Source organism: Saccoglossus kowalevskii, chromosome 19 (assembly GCF_978046115.1).
Source record: "Saccoglossus kowalevskii chromosome 19, keSacKowa6.1, whole genome shotgun sequence".
Classification (NCBI taxonomy): domain Eukaryota; kingdom Metazoa; phylum Hemichordata; class Enteropneusta; family Harrimaniidae; genus Saccoglossus; species Saccoglossus kowalevskii.
In genome coordinates this window covers 1837331-1855764 of record NC_140659.1, presented here as the reverse complement: position 1 = coordinate 1855764, position 18434 = coordinate 1837331, and the positions used below count along the sequence as shown (strand labels likewise).

The 18434-nt window shown below is 39.3% G+C and overlaps 2 protein-coding genes across 3 annotated transcripts in view; both read right to left on the bottom strand.

The window, feature by feature from the left end:
- The window catches only part of LOC144344836 (uncharacterized), a 59992-nt gene extending 54012 nt beyond the window's left edge, over nucleotides 1-5980 (bottom strand). For both annotated transcript variants that reach the window (XM_085493500.1, XM_085493501.1), the window contains exons 1-2: nucleotides 5854-5980; nucleotides 4232-4274 (exon numbers count right to left, since the gene is read on the bottom strand). In XM_085493500.1, coding sequence (XP_085349626.1) covers nucleotides 4232-4255 — 24 coding nt within the window. In that variant the 5' untranslated portion in view covers nucleotides 4256-4274; nucleotides 5854-5980. The remainder of the gene's footprint in view (nucleotides 1-4231; nucleotides 4275-5853) is intronic.
- Nucleotides 5981-9798: 3818 nt separating this feature from the next.
- Nucleotides 9799-14162, bottom strand: LOC144359646 (uncharacterized). Its single transcript, XM_085494050.1, has 2 exons — nucleotides 13013-14162; nucleotides 9799-12674 (listed from the first exon to the last, which is right to left on the bottom strand). Exons 1-2 carry the CDS (start codon nucleotides 14160-14162, stop codon nucleotides 9799-9801), a joined length of 4026 nt encoding a protein of 1341 aa, XP_085350176.1.
- Between the last annotated feature and the right edge of the window lie 4272 nt (nucleotides 14163-18434).

Below are 18434 nucleotides of genomic sequence, written 5' to 3'. Positions count from 1 at the left end.
GGGGGTAGGGATCCAGTAGGGGGTAGGGATCCAGTAGGGGGTAGGAATCCAGTAGGGGTAGGGATCAGTAGGGATCCAGTATGGGGTAGAGATCCAGTATGGGGTAGGGATCCAGTAGGGGGTAGGGATCCAGTGGGGGGTAGGGATCCAGTGGGGGGTAGGGATCCAGTGGGGGGTAGGGATCCAGTAGGGGGTAGGGATCTGTAGGGGGCAGGAATCAGTAAGGATCCAGTAGGGGGTAGGGATCAGTAGGGGGTAGGGATCAGTAAGGATCCAGTAGGGGGTAGGGATCAGTAGGGGTATGGATCAGTAAGGATCCAGTAGGGGTAGGGATCAGTAGGAATCCAGTAGGGAGGTAGGGATCCAGTAGGTGGTAGGGATCAGTAAGGATCCAGTAGGGGGTAGGGATCCAGTAGGGGTAGGGATCAGTAAGGATCCAGTAGGGGGCAGGGATCCAGTGGGGGGTAGGGATCTGTAGGGATCTAGTAGGGGTAAGGATCCAGTAGGGGTAGGGATCCAGTAGGGGAAGGAATCCAGTAGGGGGTAGGGATCAGTAAGGATCCAGTAGGGGGTAGGGATCAGTAAGGACCAGTAGGGGGTAGGGATCCAGTAGGGGGTAGGGATCTGTAGGGATCCAGTAGGGGGTAGGTATCCAGTAGGGGGTAGGGATCCAGTAGGGGAAGGGATCCAGTAGGGGGTAGGGATCAGTAAGTATCCAGTAGGGGGTAGGGATCCAGTAGGGGGTAGGGATCTGTAGGGATCCAGTAGGGGGTAGGGATCCAGTAGAGGGTACGGATCAGTAAGGATCCAGTAGGGGGTAGGGATCAGTAAGGATCCAGTAGGGGGTAGGGATCAGTAAGGATCCAGTAGGGGGTAGAGATCAGTAATGACCAGTAGGGGTAGGAATCCAGTAGGGGGTAGGGATCTGTAGGGATCCAGTAGGGGCTAGGGATCCAGTAGGGGGTAAGGATCCAGTATGGGGTAGGGATCCAGTATGGGGTAGGGATCCATTAGGGGGTAAGGATCCAGTAGGGGGTAGGGATCCAGTAGGGGGTAGGGATCCAGTAGGGGGTAGGAATCCAGTAGGGGGTAGGGATCAGTAGGGATCCAGTATGGGGTAGAGATCCAGTATGGGATAGGGATCCAGTAGGGGGTAGGGATCCAGTGGGGGGTAGGGATCCAGTGGGGGGTAGGGATCCAGTAGGGGGTGGGGATCTGTAGGGGGCAGGAATCAGTAAGGATCCAGTAGGGGGTAGGGATCAGTAGGGATCCAGTATGGGGTAGGGATCCAGTATGGGGTAGGGATCCAGTATGGGGTAGGGATCCAGTATGGGGTAGGGATCCAGTAGGGGGTAGGGATCCAGTAGGGGGTAGGGATCCAGTATGGGGTAGGGATCCAGTAGGGGGTAGGGATCCAGTAGGGGGTAGGGATCTGTAGGGAGTAGGAATCAGTAATGATCCAGTAGGGGGTAGGGATCCAGTAGGGGGTAGGGATCTGTAGGGATCCAGTAGGGGGTAGGGATCAGTAAGGATCCAGTAGGGGGTAGAATTTATTACTAGAAAATCTAAGTCCAGTGCCCTCCCATTGATATATACCCAATATGCAAATGTGCTGGCTAATCTTGGAAGGGCACTGGCAAACTACAACTACAAAATGACTATGAAACAAAAGTCTCTAAAGACCGAAGACACTCATTGTAGAGAAGTGTAGTAAACTAAGAGTCAGGTAGATGGAAGCCATGCTGCAAATTCTCTCACTGTAGCACAAGGGTGCAGATACATCACTTTCCAATCTCCCAGGAGTCGAATCATTTTAGAAGAGATGCCACAATGCAATACCTACAGAGCCCCCCCCCCCCCACCCCACCCACCCCTCTACGGTGTAAGCTGTGGGTGGAATAAGCACTGGCATCTGGTATCAAGAGCAGCAACAGTGCAGAAAAGTGTTTATTGAAGGCTGTTGGCAAAACTGGTTTAGGGGCTGGGAAGTTGGAAGGGTGGACAAAAGCTGGACCCTGCATAGGTGCGGGAGACAGTTGAAAGTGAGAAACAATGGCTGACACTTAGCAGAGGAGATGTCCCTGCAAAATTGGGCAGCAGCAGCTGGTGATCCTTGATCCATTTGATGATAATTGTTAAGTCCCAGGGAAAGGACAAAAAATCACCACAAATTAGATGACATTGTATGACTTATCCTGGCGACTGTCTAATTTAATGACATAGATCAATAAATGTGATTTCATGGTCGTTGAGATAAAAGTAAGGACAGATAAACAATGTCATTAAAAGTGCAAAAGTAACAATGCAAAGGTCATGCAAGTTGAAGTATGTAAGTTATTTCAGTATTTGTTATACATCTTGTATACCTGATCTATATAAATATAGTTTTACAATGGTGTTATACATTGTACCAAGGTACCACATTAAAATGACATAAGTGGCATTCACATTACAGATCTTGGCACGTGCCAAGTGTCGGGACCGAGTCAGCATGAACTAAAACGTGTGTGTGAATGGTGGAACCGAGTTAGTACATACTTTATCGCCATAATAGAGTCAGGATCGAAACTTGGCATGTGTCGAAATTTACTGCCTGAACACTCAGCATGAACCCAAATAACACATATACATATAATGATTCATAATAATATGACCACACAATCAAGAGATGTGCAGCTACATGTAGATTTAGCCTGATGCTATAGTATGAATGAAATGAATGCAGAATGTTATAGCCGATAGTGCTGCTGCAAGCGGTTTCTTCTTGAAAAAATAACTGTTAAAAAAATAACTTCAAATCCCTCCCTCCATTCATGTGTACGATGATTCATAATAAATAACATTCATTATAGTAATTATTATTATCATCATATGCATATCGTTCGCCATGTAGATGAAACAAATAGATGAATGAGAGCATGACTGAAATACAGCATGAGCAGATTGGGTTCCAATTAGTAGAATATAACTGCTACAACCTCTCTGCTAAGACCAAGATTTAAAATTTTTGGCACAAGATCTCAAAACATTAACTTAGTAATAGTCTAAAAGCAAAGCATTGTGCAGTACACAATGATGATTCCATTGAATTCACATATATTGAGAGCACATGGTACTATGCAGCATACACATGTAAGGAATACAAGTGGTGGCTGGCATTCTTTTACTAAATTGATGATTGAACTTTCAAGTCATAAATATACTTCTGTGCTGCCGTACATGAAATCTTTCTCAAATATATTTTTCTCTATGAAAACTTCCCAGCAACACCAGCTGACATGACAATGTGTCTGGACACCAAATACACTGAAATTTCTCCAAAAATATTTCAATGGCGATAGATACACCGTTAAAACGACGCAGAAACCTTCCAATATGGTGTTTTCAGGTCGATCACCTGTGTGTGCTCCCTCTTGTTTATTTTTTCTAGAAACACCCCTGTACATGTAGCTCACTATAAAAGGATTACAGCTATTTCACTATGGAAGGCATAGTAAGAAGTGTAGCAGTTACATTTGTATACAAATATACTGAAATGTTAAAGGTACTGTGTCACTCATATTTTTGGAACCCATAAGACATGAAGTACTGTAAAACATATTTTTTAGCCAGCACGTTATTTTAGCTAATCCACAATTTCGCTAAATTAGGACATTGCTAATTAGAGTATATTCTCATAGTAAGATTGTTGACACTTTAGCTAAATTAAGATTCTGTTAATTCATGCTTTGAGTCAAATTCGTTAAAATGGCATGTAGCTATTTAAACATATTTTACAGTGTGACTATGGTGCATGTCAGCCACACTATTCATGTTCATTGCTAGGGGATGTTTTACACTGTAGAGATATGCACACTGAATGTCATCAGTCTATGTGTCTGTGCAGAAAGCCTTGCCTCTAGCAATTAACAGGTCGTTTGTCTGACTGAAAGTGTTAAAAAATAGAGTTATCAAAAGTCAAAATAGTAAAACAGACATTAGAGTGAAATTGGCCATCATGTAATCCCTTAAACAAGCATATGCACTGCCATAGTCCCCTATATCTAAGCTTTGACCATTGCCAATTATTAGATTGCAATTAAGGCACATTTGAACTAAATTATGACCAAATAAGGTTGACACTTGATTTTGAATTAATATCAGTGTTATTTCGGTTTCTAAAATTATCATCGATGTAATTATGTATATGAAAACAAACTTGTACACATAAGACATTAATTCAGTCACTTACCTGCAGTACAGAACTGAAAGCCATATTGATATCACATCACAATCTATGTAAAAACAGAATAGCCATGTAATGGGTGTATAATCAAAGTCATGGCACTATTGACCAACAATATCAATAAGAGAAACTTTTGGAATTACTAAATAAATCAATCAGAACAATATATTTAGAGTTGCTGGAATGATAAAACAAACATGTGTCATGCATGCAAATTTATGTTCAGTTAAAGTTTAACTATTGATAATTTTATATCGTAATATCGGGTTGAGAATAAAGCTAAGAAATATAAAATAAAATATATCGGCACACAATCACTAAAATTGTATTATAGGGTAATTCTAACATTTCCATACCCAATAATAAACTCAACAAATTTATGCAAGTACCATGGTGATAAGGGAATATACCACTCCTTAAAATAGAAATTAATACATACCCTAAACAGTCCTACTATTAGATGTTATTTATTGCTGTTCAATTTATACCATTTATTCTCAATGCACACTGTAATATGATATATTACATCATGTACTATAAACACACTTGTACTGCAATGAATATACTACTATACCTGAAATCTGCACTATCGAAAGAACTAACACAACTTGTGAAGTTATAGGTTTTCTGCAATCTACAGAGGCAGTGTATTGACTGCATCTAGAAATGTACTGGTCACATATTGACATGTACTGACTTGTCTTAAACTGAGTTACAGCCCCGTTATCACCATTCAAGTGTTTACTGTTAAACCTAACAATGCAGTATTCTCTTATACAGTGAAATCACATTTTACAGTTGAGAAACTGGGAAATTAAGAAGTCCATATTATAACATGCCATTTACAGACTGAATGGTTCAATGCCAATAACTGCTTGAATGGGCTTAGTCTGAAAGGTGATCTCTGTAGTACATACTATAAGTTGATACTGTCTAATGTCAATACGATCACGTTGGTAATCTAAACCGATTCTCATAGAAATGCTAAATACATATGATTTAGTTTAAATAATGGAAATTGTTAAAAAATAACCTAATGGATATTGCTTTTGTACGATGGCATCAAGTCGAATTTTGATAAATGAATGTTTTATGGTGACATTAATGACCCCAAGCAAGACAATTTGTGCTGCTTAACATATTATTCATGTTTGGGTTGCTAGATAACGAGCTACCACGGCTGTGTTAAATAGTCCTAGTACGACCTCGGAGTTCCATAGTATACCCAATATATCGTGGACACATTCAAAATATGAAACCAAGTTTATCCCACTATGTACTATGATGTAGTATATTTTTATAGATTTGGGTTCAATAATCACTGACACTGGAGGACACGTTAGATCCCGGACGTTCAACCCTAATAAACGACTGTTCTTTTATATTAATTTACCACGCTGATTTAGGGTAAAAGTTGCCGATTGTAATACACCACAAATAATGAGCTATAAAGTAAGAAGTGTATAGAACAACTCGGGGTGGGACACATCGAAAAGTTTAGTACATGTACTTACAAAGTTACAGTGCTATGAGTGCTATGGGACAAGACAAGCGATCAAATACGTTCAGACTTGTCAACTACAGTGTAAGCATGGACGTGCTTGATCGTTCATATAAATCTTACTTACCAAAATAAGATAACTGAAAAATAAACGCTATTGGACGATGTACACCACAATAAGGCACTCATAGGTACGACAATCGACGAGGAGGTCACGTAAACAAACCGCCATGTTGACCCGCCGAGTTTGCACTATTCGAGAAACGGTGGTCATTGGTGGCGCTCTTCAAATCATAATATTATGATCATACCAATTTATAAAAGGGGGATGCTGCAATTGCTGGTAATTTTTGTAGCATTGTCATTCGTGGCAATCTCTATAAATTGTTTGGAATGTGTTCACAACAGGCTTATTTTATTTTCCCAATATTAATTTAGTCAAATTGGATTAAAAAAATAATAACGTGTGTTGTAGACCATGCTTTGTATTACATGAATTCTGGTGCACAAAAAATTATTCGTTTATAAACTACAAAGTACAACAATTGAACATGGCCTGGCTACATTTGCCTGGTGTCTAACCATCTTAAGTGTTGGTAATTTGAAAGCTGTTTTTTTTATTTTTTTTTACAAGACTCATTTCTGAATGAACTGATTTCACTGTATAGGATAATAGGATTGTTTTGTTGTTGTTGTTATTCTTTTTCACTTGCTCATTTTGACAAATAGAGGGTGCTCTGTCAGATATGTCAGTACCCTGTTTCTATTTTAGGTGATGGCAATGCTTCTCAATTTTTATCACGACTGTAATGAGTTTTTCACATTTTGTAGGTGATTAATAATCTAACACAGGAGTCCATCACAACTAGTAGGTGATTAATATTCTATCACAGGAGTCTATCACAACTATTAGGTGATTAATAGTCTAACACAGGAGTCTATCACAACTATTAGGTGATTAATAGTCTAACACAGGAGTCTAGCACAACTATTAGGTGATTAATAGTCTAACACAAGAGTCTATCACAACTATTAGGTGATTAATAGTCTATCACATGAGTCTATCACAACTATTAGGTGATCAATAGTCTAACACATGAGTCTATCACAACTATTAGGTGATTAATAGTCTAACACAAGAGTCTATCACAACTATTAGGTGATTAATAGTCTAACACAGGAGTCTAGCACAACTATTAGGTGATTAATAGTCTAACACAGGAGTCTAGCACAACTATTAGGTGATTAATTTTCTATCACAAGAGTCTATCACAACTATTAGGTGATTCATAATCAATCACAGGAGTCTATCACAACTATTAGGAGATTAATAGTCTATCCCAGGAGTCTATCAAAACTATTAGGTGATTCATAGTCAATCACAGGAGTCTATCACAACTATTAGGTGATTAATAGTCTATCCCAGGAGTCTATCACAATTATTAGGTGATTAATAGTCTAACACAGGAGTCTATCACAACTATTAGGTGATTAATTTTCTATCACAGGAGTCTATCACAACTATTAGGTGATTAATAGTCTAACACAGGAGTCTATCACAATTATTAGATGATTAATAGTCTATCACAGGAGTCTATCACAACTATTAGGTGATTAATAGTCTATCACTGGAGTCTATCACAACTATTAGGTGATTAATAGTCTATCACAGGAGTCTATCACAACTATTAGGTGATTAATAGTCTATCACAAGAGTCTATCACAACTATTAGGTGATTCATAATCAATCACAGGAGTCTATCACAACTATTAGGAGATTAATAGTCTATCCCAGGAGTCTATCAAAACTATTAGGTGATTCATAGTCAATCACAGGAGTCTATCACAACTATTAGGTGATTAATAGTCTATCCCAGGAGTCTATCACAACTAATAGGTGATTAATAGTCTATCACAGGAGTCTATCACAACTATTAGGTGATTAATTTTCTATCACAGGAGTCTATCACAACTATTAGGTGATTAATAGTCTAACACAGGAGTCTATCACAATTATTAGATGATTAATAGTCTATCACAGGAGTCTATCACAACTATTAGGTGATTAATAGTCTATCACTGGAGTCTATCACAACTATTAGGTGATTAATAGTCTATCACAGGAGTCTATCACAACTATTAGGTGATTAATAGTCTATCACAGGAGTCCATCACAACTATTAGGTGATTCATAATCAATCACAGGAGTCTATCACAACTATTAAGAGATTAATAGTCTATCCCAGGAGTCTATCACAACTATTAGGTGATTAATAGTCTATCACAGGAGTCTATCACAACTATTAGGTGATTCATAGTCAATCACAGGAGTCTATCACAACTATTAGGTGATTAATAGTCTATCCCAGGAGTCTATCACAATTATTAGGTGATTAATAGTCTATCACAGGAGTCTATCACAACTAATAGGTGATTAATAGTCTATCACAGGAGTCTATCACAACTATTAGGTGATTAATAGTCTAACACAGGAGTCTATCACAATTATTAGATGATTAATAGTCTATCACAGGAGTCTATCACAACTATTAGGTGATTCATAGTCAATCACAGGAGTCTATCACAACTATTAGGTGATTAATAGTCTATCACAGGAGTCTATCACAACTATTAGGTGATTAATAGTCTATCACAGGAGTCCATCACAACTATTGGGTGATTAATAGTCTATCACAGTGTCACAGGGTGCTGGTTGGGTTGAGCTAAGGTTTCAAATTTTCCCAAACAAATGACACCCATAACACCCCTGTGAACTGGGTCCTTTAATAATTCGAAACTTAAGACAGTTGTATAATTTATATGCGACATAAACAACAAGTACACGCTACATGAGTAAGGTTTAAACAACGTACTTTATTCCACACACCTAAAAGATGGGCAGGAAATGCCTGACCCGTTACAAGGGGTAGTGGGGTACACGTTGTTTTGTTACACAAAAATATAACACTAGAAATATAATTCAGTAATAATATTGTAATATTTCCACATGGGGAAAGGGTAGGCAAGAAATGCCAAACCCTCTATAAAGGGGTAGTGGATTACGTTATACTATTACGGGGAAATGCCTAAATCGATAATGTAAATAATTGTCTAACATAGAATCTTGCATGCATGCATAAAACTAAGAGACAAACGTACACAACAAACAACGGACGCAAATAATATACTGGCGATCGGACACAGCCCTACCTACATACAGTTTCTTCAAAGTAGATGAAAACGGGTCTTTGCGTGATAACGGCGTATTTTCCAGCGAGTCTCTGCTAACGGTGGCGACGACGGTAATTACAAAACGCAGTCAGAAGCACTGTAGTCGTAGAATACACGCTGCACACTCAGTCGAGCACGATACCAATCAATTACAGAGTTTATCTGTCCAATATTCGTAACTTGTAGAAGGAGAGTGGTCCGGGTGGATTCCCTTGCACCGCAGTACACCTCCGTAGCCAGTAACATAAATTAGAAGGCACATCCAGTTCAGAACCAAAATCGGGAATGTCATTCACTGGCGAGTTTCCCCACTCGTTAACTGCAGTAGGCCGGAATTGGTCAATAGAATTATCTTTATGATGCACATTCCGTAGATCACAATACATTAATTTGTATGACAATACACAGTGTATTGTTCTAACGTTACTTGCAAACGCGTGATTAGTAGACACGTAAAAAATGGTATACTGCCAGCAACGGCGAACCGACGTCCTCCAGAATAGATCACAAACTCCCATGATGCAATATTATTCAATGGCTTACTGTGGTACCTACAAGATCGGACATCCACATTTGATCACATGAACGTTCAGATCGGGTTCTATCAAAGTCCGCTTCCCTAGTGCTGACTAAAAGAAACATCTTGCCACTCTATATTTTAACAATTATCTATCGCCAAAAACAACAATGCCTATCTATCGCCGTAAGACAAACACAAAACGCCACCATCATGACATACAACATAAACATGATTTAATGTTTGACATTCGTGACACAACTCCCCCTTTAAGATGAAACGTAGTCTTCATCTAAGAAGTCAGGATTGTCAATCATTATATCATTAGTTATCGGTCTCTGCACCAGTGCTGCGACTTGAATAATCAGCACCAATATTATGAGACCCTTTTATAGCTACTATTCTATAATTATAAGGTTGTAGGGAAAGAGCCCAGCGCATTAATCTGCCATTCAAAACTTTGGCACGGTTCAAATATATTAACGGTTGGTGATCTGTTTCAATCACAAATTCCCGTCCATGCAAGTATCTCTGAAATTTATGTATTCCCCACACAAGTGCAAGGCATTCCTTTTCAATGACTGAATAAGAGGTTTCCCTATCCAATAATTTTCTACTTGCATAGGCAATAGGAAATGCATGGTCACCTTTATTTTGCAATAAAACTGCTCCTAGTCCGCAGTTAGACGCGTCTGTGCGTATTATGAATGGTTCCGCAAAATTTGGTAAACTCAGCACAGGTTGTCTACTCAACATTTCCTTCAAATCATCAAAAGATTTTTGCTGCGGCTCACCCCAATTCACCTTTTTAGGCTGTCCCTTTCTTGTTAGATCACTCAGGGGGGCTGCTATAGTGGAAAAATTAGGTACGAATTTTTGGTAATACCCAGCCATACCCAGAAATGATCGGACTTGTTTTATTGTACATGGGCGTTTTGCCTGCAAGAGTGCTTCAACCTTTTCAGGTATCATTCGTAACAGCCCATGACCCACCTGATGACCTACAAACTCTAAGCTATTATATCCTATGAAACATTTACTTGGCTTTGCTGTCAACCCTGCGTTTTTTAAACGAGTTAGAACCTCTGCAAAAATAGTCATGTGCTCTACCCAAGTTTCTGTATAAATCAAGATATCATCAACCATGTTCACCACCTTTCCATCTAAGCCCTTGAGAACCACACGCATAATGCGACTAAACGAGGACGGACTATTTACAAGTCCAAAGGGCATGTAAATAAATTGGAAAAGGCCCAAAGGAGTCTGGAATGCGGTCTTTTCCTTGGCCTTTGGTGCCAGTGGTATTTGCCAGAACCCCTTTGATAGGTCTAATTTGGTAAAATACTTGCCTTTAGCCAATTGGGCAAACATTTCCTCAGGATTTGGCATTGGTTCTGCATTGAAAATGGTAATCTTGTTCAACTTCCGAAAGTCAATACAGAACCTAATTGCGTCATCCTTTTTCTTAATGAGTACGATTGGGGAGCAATATGGGGAGTTTGATTGTTCAATGACCCCCATTTTCAACATTGTTTGGGTTTCATCCCTTACTGTCTTCTCCAAAGCATATGGCAGGGGATATGGACGTGATCTGATTGGCACATCGGAGGTCAAATGAATATTATGTTGCCCTACTCTACATTTACCAGGAATATCCGACAAAGTGTCAGCAAATTTCACAAGTAGCATGCTAACTACCTTCGCTTGTTCGTCTAACCCTTCCCAGATGTGCACATCTTTAATGCTTTCCTTACCTGCAATAGTGATGGTTTCTACTAAGTCGGCAGTCTCTCGACTTGGATCGTCTGCCCACGAATCGTCCAACTCGTGACCATCGATTAATCCAACACCAACACACTCCAATACGCCCATATGTTTATTCACAGGCTCTTCCGATCTCAACTCGTATTTTTTTAACAGGTTAGCATGATAAAGCTTAATCTTACCTTTCCTTTCAATCCGATAGTCCATCTGACCCACTCTCTCTTTCACAATGTAAGGCCCTTGCCACTGCATTCTTAACTTGTCATGTGCTGTAGGGAGCAGTAGTAGAACACAATCACCTACCTCAAATTGACGCTGTTTGGCCTTTTTGTCATACTGAAATTTGTATCGTGACTGGGCTTTAGATAACTCCATTCTAGCGAGTTTACACGTTTCTTCTAATCTGTCACGCAGATCCAACACATACTGGTAGGTTGACTTCACCTCTCCAGAAGTAGACTCACCTGTCCACAATTCTCTCAGAATTGACATGGGACCTCTGACCGTTCTTCCATACAAGAGTTCGAATGGTGAAAAGCCAAGGCTCTCATTTCGTGCTTCCCTATAGGCAAATAATAATGGATCTACATACCGATCCCTGTCCTTTGGTCTTTCATCACACATTTTTCGGAGCATTGTTTTCAAAGTTCCATTGAACCTTTCCACAAGTCCATTGCACGCTGGATGGTAAGGAGTGGTAGTAATCCGCCTAATTGACAAAAGACGACTTACCTCCTTCATCAGGTCACCCACAAATTGGGTTCCAAGATCAGTCAATATCTGTTCAGGTACACCCAACCGACTGTAAATTCCAACTAAAGCTTCAGAGACAACCTCTGTTGTGATTCGTTTCAAAGGCACCGCCTCGGGATATCTTGTGGCGTAATCCATAAATGTCAAAATATATCTATTACCCTTATCTGTTACGGGATCAATAGGCCCGACCAAATCAATCGCAACCCGTTTGAAAGGTACGTCTATAAGAGGCGTTATCCCCAAGGGTACTTTACCAACCTTCCCTTTAGGAAACGTATGCTGACATACATCACAAGACTGACAATATCTTTGGATGTCGCCATGCATTGCAGGCCAATAGAATTGTGTTAAGATCTTGTCAACTGTTTTCTGGGTCCCAAGATGACCAGATAATAAACAATCATGCCCCAATCTCATTACTTCGTTGCGAAATTTTGTAGGCACTACAAGTTGTTTAACACGACTTCCCTGACCTAACTTAGGTGATTGATACAACCTGTAGATGAGACCTTTGCTCACCACAAATTTGGACTTGTTGCCTCTCCCTGAAATTTTCTCTTCGCCCGACTCCACCCACTTACGAACTTGAACTAAACTTGAATCTGTTCGCTGCGCTTCCCTGAGCACCTCAACAGTAACAGGGTGTGACTCAACACCATCAGTTTCCTTAAACTCTTTTACTATAAGAGGACGGACAGGCTTACTCTGAGCATGCACAGAGCTTCAACCCATCCTTTAAAATAAGGCGTGTTGACATACAACTTTGCCACAGGAGCACTGCGATACGAACCGTCCATTAACAAACAGGTTTGAACCTCTCCTGTAAACTGCTTAGATTCTACTAAGCTGGTTCTAACGACCACACCACTACACCCAGAATCTCTTAACACCTTAATTTTATACTTACCAATGGTACCTTCTACCACAGGCATTTTCGAACTTGTAGTTTGTGACTTGGCATTAACACTAGACAAACTAAACAATGGTAAATCATGGCCACATTTCAGAGTTAACTTACCTGCTTTGGGCCTACAACACTCATTACCATCTGCATGAGTGACCACGCAGGTTGCTGAGATCTGCTTGCTCTCACCTTCAACCTCAACAGCTGCTGACTTCATTGCACGACTACGACAATCTGGTGCAATATGACCTACCTTATGGCATTTAAAACATGTCCGGGTCTCTTTTCGCCGTGAACCATTTTTACTATGATTCTGCTTACCTTTACCAGTTTGTTTCTGGCCAGGTTCAAAAGAAGCATCAGTGTTGACATTAACGTTACGAGGGGTTCTGTGGTTTCTAAACAGACGAGCTTCCCCATAACGATCGGCTAATTCAGCCATTTCATGACAATTCTTTGGCTTCCGCTCATGAAGGAATAAAGCCAAATCGGGACTACATGTGTTTATAAACTGTTCTCTTGTCACCAAATCCAAAATGTTTTCATACGTTTTGTCAAGGCCTGATAATTCCACCCATCTTGCCAAATAATTTCCTAACCTTACCATAAACTGAGCCGCCGTTTCCATGTTCCCAGGTGTTGCTTGCCTAAATTTGTATCTAAATCCCTCCTCATTCAAATCGTATAGTTTTAACAAGGCATCCTTGACTGCTTTATAGTCTGCTAAATCTTCTACAGGAAGACTAACATACACTGCAAGCGCTTTACCCGTCAAAAGTGCACCTAAACCTACGCCCCATACATCTTCTGACCAGTGTTGACTTTTAGCAAATACCTCGAAACGAACCAAAAACGCATCCATATCCTCGCCCTCCTTAAATTCTGACAGTTTAGGAAGTTTAGCACCCATCATATATGAATCCTGGGATTGGCCACCAGTTCCCTCTGCTCTCACGGTTATTTCTGTTTTTATTCTTTCTAATTCAAATTGCCTTTCCCTCTCTTTTTCTTCAAACTTTCTTTTTTCAGACCGTTCCTCTGCCTCTCTTTGTGCCTTTGCCGCCTCTCTCTCTGCCTTTGCCTCCTCTCTCTGTGCCTTTGCCTCTTCCCTCTCTGCCTTTCTTGCCTCCCTAGCATGTTGTTGATTCTCTTTAAATTCAATGATTAATCTACTTCTCTCTTCCTGAATAAATTTTGTTAGGGCAGGCCCCTCATAACCCAATTCTTCCCCAGTTTGCTTTAACATTCCCACATCAATATCCATGTTATAAATTTAATCTAGTCGATTAATTGTAGCAAGGAATTGTTGATATGTCGCACTCAATCCAACAACAACTGATAGATTTGTTTCGATATAATTAATGGCTTTATAAATGTACTCAATGAATTCATAAATTTAACCAATTGATTTATAAACTTATGAATCCCACCGCTGCCACCAAAATGTCACAGGGTGCTAGTTGGGTTGAGCTAAGGTTTCAAATTGTCCCAAACAAATGACACCCATAACACCCCTGTGAACTGGGTCCTTTAATAATTCGAAACTTAAGACAGTTGTATAATTTATATGCGACATAAACAACAAGTACACGCTACATGAGTAAGGTTTAAACAACGTACTTTATTCCACACACCTAAAAGATGGGCAGGAAATGCCTGACCCGTTACAAGGGGTAGTGGGGTACACGTTGTTTTGTTACACAAAAATATAACACTAGAAATATAATTCAGTAATAATATTGTAATATTTCCACACGGGGAAAGGGTAGGCAAGAAATGCCAAACCCTCTATAAAGGGGTAGTGGATTACGTTATACTATTACGGGGAAATGCCTAAATCGATAATGTAAATAATTGTCTAACATAGAATCTTGCATGCATGCATAAAACTAAGAGACAAACGTACATAACAAACAACGGACGCAAATAATATACTGGCGATCGGACACAGCCCTACCTACATACAGTTTCTTCAAAGTAGATGAAAACGGGTCTTTGCGTGATAACGGCGTATTTTCCAGCGAGTCTCTGCTAACGGTGGCGACGACGGTAATTACAAAACGCAGTCAGAAGCACTGTAGTCGTAGAATACACGCTGCACACTCAGTCGAGCACGATACCAATCAATTACAGAGTTTATCTGTCCAATATTCGTAACTTGTAGAAGGAGAGTGGTCCGGGTGGATTCCCTTGCACCGCAGTACACCTCCGTAGCCAGTAACATAAATTAGAAGGCACATCCAGTTCAGAACCAAAATCGGGAATGTCATTCACTGGCGAGTTTCCCCACTCGTTAACTGCAGTAGGCCAATAGAATTATCTTTATGATGCACATTCCGTAGATCACAATACATTAATTTGTATGACAATACACAGTGTATTGTTCTAACGTTACTTGCAAACGCGTGATTAGTAGACACGTAAAAAATGGTATACTGCCAGCAACGGCGAACCGACGTCCTCCAGAATAGATCACAAACTCCCATGATGCAATATTATTCAATGGCTTACTGTGGTACCTACAAGATCGGACATCCACATTTGATCACATGAACGTTCAGATCGGGTTCTATCAAAGTCCGCTTCCCTAGTGCTGACTAAAAGAAATATCTTGCCACTCTATATTTAACAATTATCTATCGCCAAAAACAACATTGCCTATCTATCGCCGTAAGACAAACACAAAACGCCACCATCACGACATACAACATAAACATGATTTAATGTTTGACATTCGTGACACACAGGAGTCTATCACAACTATTAGGTGATTAATAGTCTAACACAGGAGTCAAGCACAACTATTGGGTGATTAATAGTCTAACACAGGAGTCTAGCAGAACTATTAGGTGATTAATAGTCTAACACAGGAGTCTAGCACAACTATTAGGTGATTAATAGTCTAACACATGAGTCTATCACCACTATTAGGTGATTATTATTCTAACACATGAGTCTATCACAACTATTAGGTGATTAATAGTCTAACACAGGAGTCTATCACAACTATTAGGTGATTAATAGTCTAACACAGGAGTCTAGCACAACTATTAGGTGATTAATTTTCTATCACAAGAGTCTACCACAACTATTAGGTGATTAATAGTCTAACACAAGAGTCTATCACAACTATTAGGTGATTAATAGTCTAACACAGGAGTCTAGCACAACTATTAGGTGATTAATTTTCTATCACAAGAGTCTACCACAACTATTAGGTGATTAATAGTCTAACACAAGAGTCTATCACAACTATTAGTGATTAATAGTCTAACACAGGAGCCTATCACAACTATTAGGTGATTCATAATCAATCACAGGAGTCTATCACAACTATTAGGAGATTAATAGTCTATCCCAGGAGTCTATCACAACTATTAGGTGATTAATAGTCTATCACAGGAGTCTATCACAACTATTAGGTGATTCATAGTCAATCACAGGAGTCTATCACAACTATTAGGTGATTAATAGTCTATCACAGGAGTCTATCACAACTATTAGGTGATTAATAGTCTAACACAGGAGTCTATCACAATTATTAGATGATTAATAGTCTATCACAGGAGTCTATCACAACTATTAGGTGATTAATAGTCTATCACTGGAGTCTATCACAACTATTAGGTGATTAGTAGTCTATCACAGGAGTCTATCACAACTATTAGGTGATTAATAGTCTATCACAGGAGTCCATCACAACTATTGGGTGATTAATAGTCTATCACAGGAGTCTATCACAACTATTAGGTGATTAATAGTCTAACACAGGAGTCTAGCACAACTATTGGGTGATTAATAGTCTAACACAGGAGTCTAGCAGAACTATTAGGTGATTAATAGTCTAACACAGGAGTCTAGCACAACTATTAGGTGATTAATAGTCTAACACATGAGTCTATCACCACTATTAGGTGATTATTATTCTAACACATGAGTCTATCACAACTATTAGGTGATTAATAGTCTAACACAGGAGTCTATCACAACTATTAGGTGATTAATAGTCTAACACAGGAGTCTAGCACAACTATTAGGTGATTAATTTTCTATCACAAGAGTCTACCACAACTATTAGGTGATTAATAGTCTAACACAAGAGTCTATCACAACTATTAGGTGATTAATAGTCTAACACAGGAGTCTAGCACAACTATTAGGTGATTAATTTTCTATCACAAGAGTCTACCACAACTATTAGGTGATTAATAGTCTAACACAAGAGTCTATCACAACTATTAGGTGATTAATAGTCTAACACAGGAGCCTATCACAACTATTAGGTGATTCATAATCAATCACAGGAGTCTATCACAACTATTAGGAGATTAATAGTCTATCCCAGGAGTCTATCACAACTATTAGGTGATTAATAGTCTATCACAGGAGTCTATCACAACTATTAGGTGATTCATAGTCAATCACAGGAGTCTATCACAACTATTAGGTGATTCGTAGTCTATCACAGGAGTCTATCACAACTATTAGGTGATTAATAGTCTATCACAGGAGTCCATCACAACTATTGGGTGATTAATAGTCTATCACAGGAGTCTATCACAACTATTAGGTGATTAATAGTCTAACACAGGAGTCTAGCACAACTATTGGGTGATTAATAGTCTAACACAGGAGTCTAGCAGAACTATTAGGTGATTAATAGTCTAACACAGGAGTCTAGCACAACTATTAGGTGATTAATAGTCTAACACATGAGTCTATCACCACTATTAGGTGATTATTATTCTAACACATGAGTCTATCACAACTATTAGGTGATTAATAGCCTAACACAGGAGTCTATCACAACTATTAGGTGATTAATAGTCTAACACAGGAGTCTAGCACAACTATTAGGTGATTAATAGTCTAACACATGAGTCTATCACCACTATTAGGTGATTATTATTCTAACACATGAGTCTATCACAACTATTAGGTGATTAATAGTCTAACACAGGAGTCTATCACAACTATTAGGTGATTAATAGTCTAACACAGGAGTCTAGCACAACTATTAGGTGATTAATTTTCTATCACAAGAGTCTACCACAACTATTAGGTGATTAATAGTCTAACACAAGAGTCTATCACAACTATTAGGTGATTAATAGTCTAACACAGGAGCCTATCACAACTATTAGGTGATTCATAATCAATCACAGGAGTCTATCACAACTATTAGGAGATTAATAGTCTATCCCAGGAGTCTATCACAACTATTAGGTGATTAATAGTCTATCACAGGAGTCTATCACAACTATTAGGTGATTCATAGTCAATCACAGGAGTCTATCACAACTATTAGGTGATTCGTAGTCTATCACAGGAGTCTATCACAACTATTAGGTGATTAATAGTCTATCACAGGAGTCCATCACAACTATTGGGTGATTAATAGTCTATCACAGGAGTCTATCACAACTATTAGGTGATTAATAGTCTAACACAGGAGTCTAGCACAACTATTGGGTGATTAATAGTCTAACACAGGAGTCTAGCAGAACTATTAGGTGATTAATAGTCTAACACAGGA